Below are 9,011 nucleotides of genomic sequence, written 5' to 3'. Positions count from 1 at the left end.
AAATATTTGATTTACCATGCATAGTTGGTGCACTCTATTTCACAGAATATTTGCAGGACGCAAAAGCCTTCATCTGGGATCCCCATCATGGATGTAGATGGTATCCTCAGTGGATTCATGAGTTTCCCACACTACGAGAGGAAAATGATGCTGCCGCTCAGAAGTTGCGTCCTGGGTTACTGTGAAGAAGGTGGCCAAGCTGTGCTGTGCCCTCATGAATGTCAATGCCTCTGTGACCCAGTGGTGTCTTAAAGGTTTCTCTTTTTTCTGCGCAAAGAAACTGAAGTAATGACATCCTAACTACAGAATGAAGTCCAACTCCCTCTGTGTTTAAATCCAACTGTCTCTGTTCTGTTTTTGGTTGGTGGTCCAGCTGTGCGACTATGTTAGAGTCCCTTCCAGTGAAACTGTTGGCCCTTCCCACTTTTAAAAATTACATGATGGCAACTGTAAAAAAACTGTAAAACTAATTGCTACTCGCTTATATGCTCTAGATATGCTTAACATTGGCACTCGGGTACACACTCTTTGCTGAATAGTTGGTTACAAAACTCATTCACAACCAACAGCAGGAGAGCTGATAGGTGAGCCTTCCGCTTCTTTCCCTTATGACATCATTACATAAATTAAAGCATATAACTTTGTTTGCTGATGCTACATTTTTACCAAACAAAAAATGCAATTGTCATCTTGTACTGCTTGCCAGTATAACAAACTTTCAAAGGCATGGTTTTAATTATCTTAAATGTATTGTTAATATCAGCCTCTATACTGTTTTTTGTGAAATTCCTATTTTTTAATACCCTATTTTTAATGTATTTCTTTGCTTCTGTAAAGGACTTTTGGATTGCCATTTTTCTGAATGGTGCTACATAAATAAACTTGTCTTACTTCCCCTCTTCATATAATGGAAATGTTCTTTCTCTGTATATATTTGGCATTTATATTTACTTTTTTCATTTCATAATTTGTATGCCTATGAATGCATTGCAATGCTGTGAAAAAGCTACTGAAAAGGTTTTTGTTTTAGGAACAATTCAGAGAAAATAATCCCATGATCCACACATCGATCACACATCACATAGATATAATGCAACTTGTACAGTTGTAGATATTCTCCTTTTCAAATACTGTAACTGTAATTGTGATAATGGCTCTAAAAGCATTCTTAGCGTATGTAAGAGAAATGACAAACCTATTACAGAGCAATCAAGCAACTCCTGAATTTCCAGCAATTATCAGGCAATTTAAGGTTGAAGTGAAATAATCCTATAGTCTCCGTTAATGGTAGCCAGAGGCCATCTACTGGCCAACTGTAGTGAAAGCATCTCCACTTGTTTCAAAGAGAACACAGAAACACAGTTTTCACTTGAGCGTAAAATCCCCATTGTATCATATCAGTTAAATTCGAAAAAACACTTCCTTTGGTTAACATGAAAAGACAAACCATAACTTGAATGAGAGGAGGGGAGGCTTGAAATTTTGGGCCAATTCATATTATTACTTTTATTATACGCATTATGTTCTTCTGAAATGGACTGACAATTTTTATTCAGTTCTACTGAATTTATTTCAGACAAGCTGAGCCACAAATTCTATATTTGAAGTTCTTAATAATTTGTTTTTGTTTACGTTGTCACAAATACATAAATTTACTTGTGTTTATTTCTGAGACTATAGTTACCTTAATGCATCGTCAAAAACTGAACAGTGCGGACACCCTTAATGTAGATATATTTGATTGCTTTAGCTCACACATGTACCTTGTAAAATAAATGTACTGATTGAGTATCTGCACTAATAAAGCCTCTCAACAGTAAGGTGATTATGAAATGCCACATTTTGTAATGCTCAAATTTGGATATCATTTTTCACTTTGAAATATCTTTTGAGTATATTCTTATCTTGGTCAGCTGATGTTGTGAAGGTTTGGCTGCTATCTGTGAGTAAAACAGATACCTGATGAACAGATCATAAATTGATCACTGAAGAAGTTTCCTTGGAATTACTTAATTATCACCCCACACTGATGACTAACCTATTTTTATGACACCTCCTCAAGGGAGTGACAACTTGAATACAGTTTGATTTCAGTGACGGATCCATCACCATCAAGGATTATATCATCACTCCTTAAAAGGAAGTCATTGCATTCGGCCCTATGTCCTACTCTGTTTGGTACCTTGCTGTTTTTAACTTGGTTTAAGGGGAATGACAGTGTTGCACAGTATGAAATTGTTCCTGTGTGGATTTAGTGGTCCCGATGTTGACATTAACAGAGCAGGCAGCTGTTTCAGCCCACATAGAGTAACATGATCTTGTGCCCTGGTGGTAAAGAATCATTGCAATGCAAAGTGGAGGGGAAAACAAACACTTTTCTTTTTTTGCTTTAAAGGTTAGTTTATGTTTTTTACCGTAAGATCTGGAAAGAGTCTTTCTGGAAAGCAACCCCCATAATACATCTCCAACAACAACTGTGTGCATGTGTGACTTTGAGTGTACACTACATGTGTTTTGGGTCTGTACTGTAGGTGAGTGAGACTACTGCAACGGTACACATTCTCGGGCAACAGCTGTGGAGTATTTGATCTCATCAGGGTTGTTTTACAGCAGATCCCCGTCTCTACTCTGACATGTCCTCGTTGGCTGAGATGCTGATGAATGGGTGCTTATGGATCTACATGGATGCTTAATAGGTTACACTCCTTTATCATACCAAACACTCATAAGTACAGTGGCAGGGGACCTCTAACTTACACTGGATACAAAGAAGACAAAGTGATCCTTGAAGGCACATTTCTGATTTTAAAGCAACTACTTTAACATGAGCAGCATTTCTTTGATTTATTGCAGAGCATTTACTCAGTTCCCTCAGCTGAAAAGATGTATGATACAGCAGGCTATTTTAAGTGAAAGAACATGCTGTTACCAATCATGATCAATGCCAGCTGGCGTTGACCCAAAAAAATGCCTTTTGATTAAATCCGAATGCAGTGCACTGAAGCATTCAAAGAATGTTTACACAGGGTATTGAATCAGTACAGGTTGTACATGTCTTATGTAATGTTACCATTTGACGCTTAATATACCGCAGGGGTAATTGCTGCTACGGTAAATGAGTCATTTAGAGGTTTTAACTGCATCAAACTCACAATATGAATACATAACATTACGCATTCGTAAACTTCGGAGAAATTGTTTGGGCATACTCTGCTGGGCATAATTGACATCTGATTTGGGGAAACAGATGTCATTTAGACCACGGTGACTCCCCTCAATAAAAAAATATACATGCAGGCATAAAATAATTCAGTCTGTGTTTGTTACACATGCATGGAGCGAACCACAGTGCATACAAATCTATCAATTACATAACTGATGTTTGGAGAGCTGCAAGTTGGAACTCATCGAACCACGTTAGTGATAGCTGTAGAGCACTTACACCAGAACCCAGAGCAGGGGTCTCCAACCTATTTTCCATCTGATAGCTCTTTTGATCTACTGGGTAGATTGCGATCTACTGGTTGGAGACCTCTGCTTTACAAAGTACACAATTTTTACCCGCAGTGCATTCTGTACCTGCAGTAGAAGACTTACCGTCAACGCCAGACATGTTACTCACTGAAACATTTATTCTGATTAGATATTCAGTTATGACTCAGGTGCACTGTCTGTAATATCAAAATCTCATGATAAGATTAAAGTAGCAAAGAGACAGGAAATTAATCTTTTAAAAAAAAATTTGAAACTTGCGCTGCATTTTCACTATATTATTTTTTGGAATGTTTATTAATTTAATGTACTATACCAAAGCAATTAGAAAAACTAAGAATTATTATTTTTACCTCCATGTAATTGGTTTTGTTCATTAGAATAGGCCTAGCTTAGTTTTATAAAAAGACTCACTCACTCAGCTGGCAACAAAAGGTGAAACAAAAGCCTTGCTGGAAACCAGTTAACTTCATCTGTGTTGACAAAAGTGAAATAGTTCACTGGTGTTGCTTCTGTTTCAGCACCATGGACAGAGTTCTGCCACTGATGCAGTGTTTTATTTTGTATTTCAGTCACGTAACGACTCTCCTGCAGAGGGAACGTCCTCGGTTTTGTATCGGATCTATCAATGAATGTTGTTCACCGACATGTATACTTAATATGCATATTATTAACTTGATGAAATCTTCACTGTGACTTGCGTTTCGTTACTTTGCTTCTGTACAGTATTTTGCGGTTTCTCAATGCTGAGCAGAGAAAGTAAAATTTCCCCGTATCAGTTAATCATTAATCAGCATTTGTATGTTGAGTAAAATATACCAATTTTGGAAGAGCATGTTTACCATGTTGTTGTGCAGATGATGGTTGAGTGCTAAAGAAGATAAAATAAGTTAGTAGAGACAAGAATGAAACACATAACATACAAGTGATGTTGAGCATGCTGGATAACTGTCTAAAGTATTGTAAAGCTGTGTCTGAAAGTGTCTTCTCTGTCAATGAAGAAAGCCTATTTTTTGTGATATAGTGTGAGGGATGGCTGCAGGGGGGTCTCTTCAGAAAATGTTGAAGGAGGAGATTGACAGGAATGAAATGAAATGCAGTCAAGCAGGAAAACCTTCCCCAGAAATTAGAGGCACATCATCACTTGGGTGTTATTGTCAGTTTTATTTCATCAGACAGCTTAAGCAATCAGTTGACACATGAACCATCCATCCATTATCTATACCCGCTTTATCCTGAACAGGGTCACGGGGGGGGGGGGGGGGGAGGGGGGGGGGAGGCTGGAGCCTATCACAGCTCACTTTGGGTTCACTCTGGACAGGTCACCAGTCCATCACAGGGCCAACACTTATAGACAAACGGAAACAAAGACTATTCACCCCTATGGGCAATTTGTAGAATCATCAATTAACCTGATGTGCATGTTTTTGGACGGTGGGAGGAAGCCGGAGTACCCGGAGAGAACCCACGCAGGCACATAGAGAACATGCAAACTCCACGCAGAAAGGCCCAGACCCGGATTCGAACTAGGAACCTTTTTGCTGTGAGGCGACAATGCTAACCACTGCACCGCCTGACACATGAATCCACTCTAGCAATTATTTTCTGCGGCTCCAACCCTTGCCTGCTTCAAATGCGCAAGCAGTCAGAGAGGACCATGGGCTGATGTGGCATTTTGTACCTCTCTCACCCTCGAGTTTCAAAACGTTGCATTCTTTCCATAGATCCATATGATAACACCGGCAGCACTGCCTTTGAATAGCAGGTAGACTTATTATTGATGTGAGTTGTGAATTCCTGAATCATTCATCCATGTCAGGCCCCCTCTGGAACTCAGAAATGTGTTTGCTCGTCACATAATTTCATCACACATGCTGCCCAATAAGATTTGGATGACTTCCTTTTAGTTATTACTTTATTTACATTCCTGAAGCAAACAGAGAAGGCAATAAATTACAAAATATGAGACAAAAACAAGTTCAGTTAAAATGTTTTTTTTTTTTTTTTTTTTTTTTAACTGTAATAATCATTACATTCAAAATAGTTGACAGACTCAAAAATATCTGGCTTGATTCAATATAATATAATATAAAGTATTTGCTTTTGCACGCAATAGTTATTGATACATTAGACACATAACTTTTAGCATCTTACAATCTTAATTATATTATATCCCCAACGTCAAGATGCTTTAGATATCCCATGATAGAGGTAACTTTATGAACTGTAAAATAATATATCTGTTAATGTCTACAGTATAGGAAATAAATGGATTATAAATTTGCAAAATGAGCAAAAATATGACATGAATGTCAGAAATTCCTGTACTTGCTAGTACAGCATGCACGCCCCTTTCTCTCAGTTAAATTCTTCCGAGTCACTGCTGGACTGGCCTGTCTGTCAGTGATACAAAGACAATCGCTGCAGCTCTTACAGACTTGACAACTATCGTTAAACTTAACCTGATAGTAGCTACTATCAATCCTCTCTATCTGTTTCCATGATGTGTCAGCAGACCTCCATCACATTTTCCACATCGTATTTGCAGATAAAAACAGAGGTCTTTGTGGCACTTTGGCCTTCCTGCGTTGGACACGTGTCAGCAGCCCTTCAGTTAGCCACTCTCTATCAAAGGAGTGTCATTTGTTCAGGTGCTCGCTGCTCTCTTTCTCTTTCAGTGAGCCTCAGCAGACTCATTGTTTAACGAGTGGTTTTCCGAGAAGACTTGTCTCTGTCTGAGTCCTGTGCATCCCAAACTGTCTTTGGCCTGCTGGCCACAGCTCTGTGGGAGAAGAAGTCCGTCATTAGCTAAATATAATCAAAATGTAAGTGAAGTTGTAAGTTGTGTTTATCATGTTTTTTTATTTATCATGTGTTTTATAGCTCATCACAGGAGGCCAAGTATGTGGAGTTGATGTCTCTTCACAGATTTGATTTCAGGGCTGCGCAGAAGGAGATAAAGTTACCTTTTCAAATATAGTTACTGTCACATTAAATGGTTTATCTATACTGTTGCAGTTAAAGAACATCCCACTTGCATTCATGCATTCAGCGCTATTTCTTTGTAACACTCTTAGTAACCTTAAAAAAGTCTTATCTTTACAGGCTCACAAAATATTTGACTATAAAACAGTCACTGGTTTAAAAGTTATCATTTCTGTGACGGTTTTAAAATGTCACTGCTCAAAGCCTTGTCTACCTCACATGGTGTCTCCTGTCTTTGACTTGTCACTCACTGTCTCCACTAGTTTTAGGTGGTGACATTATATACCCCTACACACGTCACTCCTTAGTCCTCAGAGCCAAAAACAAATTTTAAAAAAAAACTGAAATTTGTCCACTGACATTTTTCTACTCCCTCAAGCCTCAGCTGTATTGTTTTGACACACCCTTGGACAAGTACAGGACACAATAATAACACATTTAGACTAATAATAGTAAGAGTTACTCCCTCATACTCCAACACTCCCTGTCCTACTTAAAGGGCAGTAATTCCTGCTTTTCCAAACAAACATTCTTAGTTAATAAGAGCCTTTAACTGATGCTTTACAGTGTGGCTTTGGGCTTTTATGAGATGCTCGGGCTCCGACTCACCTGGGATGGCAGAAGTGAGTGCAGGTTTGATCGTCGTGGTTAGCGCAGGTGCAGCGGCCAGTTGACCTTCTGCGTCGAGACAAAGCACCGCCAAGACCATAAACTGTTGTCTTACTGTAGACAGAAGGACAGACTCACTGTCACACTCATCACATAAACACTCTGCAGACTTTGCTCTTTGATACTTTGTCACTGCCCATGTAATTATACAGTAATTATGATAGCGGCTTCTGGGCTCAGTGAAGGCCACTGACTTTTGTGCTACAATTCAAATCTTTCTGCCCAAGATGTGCTGAATTTTAATCACTATGTATCTATGTAGTGTGTCCTTCATGCTCACCTGGGTGTATTGACCCAGACGATATCCAGGTGGCAGAAGTAGTGGCACTCAGAGTCCAGCAGATTACTGCAGGCGCAGCGCTTGGTCCTCACATGGTGTGTTGGGACATCATTGTCCTCCACTTCCAGCTGTTTCATCACAGGAAGACCCAAACCTAGTCAGATAGACAAAGAGCCATTCTGTGACAGTGAACCAAACACAGCCTCAACTCCATCCAAGTTAAACCACCTGTCAGCTGCCCTGTCTCCCTTTATCATTTACTACTCCGTGGTGTTTCAAAATAACAATACAGGTGGATGTTACATCGTTAGTGCTTCATGCATGGAATTTTTTAATCTATTTTATTTGTATTTGGATATTGTTAACAAATTCCACCTCTTTTCTAAAAAAAACGTCTTGCTCTTTAAAAGTCAACAAACTCATTTCCTGAATTATATTCTTAGGCAATAAAATGATAAAGGAAACAGTAAAAAAAAAAAGGTTGAATCCTAAAGGCTCACAAACAAACCCCTTTTCTTTTTCTTTTTGGTTTTACAATTTTTTTAAACCCTGCAAAACATTAGAAAAACACTTCTCCACGGCTACTACTTTTCCATCACAAACTGTATGTCAACATGTCATTTGGCAACAGGAAAAAAAAAAATCCTCTTGAAAGGTGAAATAAGCATTTGTGTGGATCCCATTATATTTTACATGCTTCAACTTGCTAAAACATGTATGTACACCAGCATGCAGTGATGACTATTCCTTCTACGTGCTCAGTGTGACTGACATTAATGCCGGTGTACATATGGGAGTCACAGTCCACACTGCTGTCTCACAAAAACAAAAGTGTTTCTAGTAATTCTCTTTTTGCATATTAATTATGATTTTAGTTGTTGATGAACTTCCATTCCATGTCCTGCACATAACACTAGAGCAAGAATATTTTTTTAGGATGTATTTTAAGAAATAGACTTACCCTCCTGCATTGAAGCCCAAAAAGTGACGAGGAGAAAAATGCTGCGATGAGTAGACATTGTTGATCGCCGGTGAATGGAGCGCTGCAGAGATTACAATCGGTAGCAGTACGGTTGCGTTTTTAATGTGCTGCCACTGTGGTGTTTTCTGGAGCTGCTTGAACTCGGTTACTTTTTTTTATACTGCTCCTCTCTCCCGTGATGTCATGGTAAAAGCTCCGCCCACATCTTCCTGTCATGGAGCCACAGTCCCCGACCCCAGGGTGTCCGAACCTTTGACACTACAAATACTTTCCGCCTTGTTGACAGACATGAATGTCATTCAAAGATGTCACATGGAGAATAATATTTATGTCTGCAGTTTGCTTTTGAATGAATAATTGTCTTGCTATACATAAGGCTTGAGGGGTGTAAGAGAGATGGAGGAAGACATGAGGTCCGAGGAGTTAAAGCAGAGCGGGCCAAGTTTGGCCTACAACTTCTTTGTTTTAGAGTACAATGGCATTTGACAAGCTCTTCTAATTATCCTTAAAATCCTAACAATAATGAGTACAAACCGTAAATTTTGTTACAGAAATGTACAGCAATGTGCTGTGCTGGTGAAAGAGTAGTGCTTTAATTATTCT

General features: G+C 38.9%; 1 protein-coding gene across 2 annotated transcripts; it reads right to left on the bottom strand.

The window, feature by feature from the left end:
- Positions 1-4,813: 4,813 nt before the first annotated feature.
- On the bottom strand, positions 4,814-8,510 carry LOC138192431 (endothelin-2). 2 transcript variants are annotated; one of them, XM_069139821.1, is made up of 4 exons: positions 8,388-8,510; positions 7,427-7,580; positions 7,087-7,200; positions 4,814-6,274 (listed from the first exon to the last, which is right to left on the bottom strand). In XM_069139821.1, the coding sequence occupies exons 1-4, from the start codon at positions 8,443-8,445 to the stop codon at positions 6,193-6,195; spliced, it is 408 nt and encodes a 135-aa protein (XP_068995922.1). In that variant the 5' UTR covers positions 8,446-8,510; the 3' UTR covers positions 4,814-6,192. The 2 variants fall into 2 exon arrangements, with proteins under 2 accessions (XP_068995922.1, XP_068995931.1); XM_069139830.1 differs by having other exon boundaries at positions 6,199-6,434.
- Between the last annotated feature and the right edge of the window lie 501 nt (positions 8,511-9,011).

This window comes from Embiotoca jacksoni, unplaced genomic scaffold (genome assembly GCF_022577435.1).
Source record: "Embiotoca jacksoni isolate LCO1_2020_lvr unplaced genomic scaffold, fEmbJac1.0.p SCAF_11, whole genome shotgun sequence".
Taxonomy (NCBI): Eukaryota; Metazoa; Chordata; class Actinopteri; family Embiotocidae; genus Embiotoca; species Embiotoca jacksoni.
This window is presented reverse-complemented; position numbering and strand designations above follow the sequence as displayed.

What these genes read in the sequence shown, in the direction of transcription:
- LOC138192431 (XM_069139821.1), bottom strand. Translation starts at nt 8,445, where the DNA reads ATGTCTACTCATCGCAGCATTTTTCTCCTCGTCACTTTTTGGGCTTCA. An exon ending in TTGGGCTTCAATGCAGGAGG is followed by an intron (nt 7,581 to 8,387) that starts GTAAGTCTATTT and finishes CTATCTGACTAG; the next exon opens with GTTTGGGTCTTCCTGTGATG. An exon ending in ACTCACTTCTGCCATCCCAG is followed by an intron (nt 6,275 to 7,086) that starts GTGAGTCGGAGC and finishes CTTCTCCCACAG; the next exon opens with AGCTGTGGCCAGCAGGCCAA.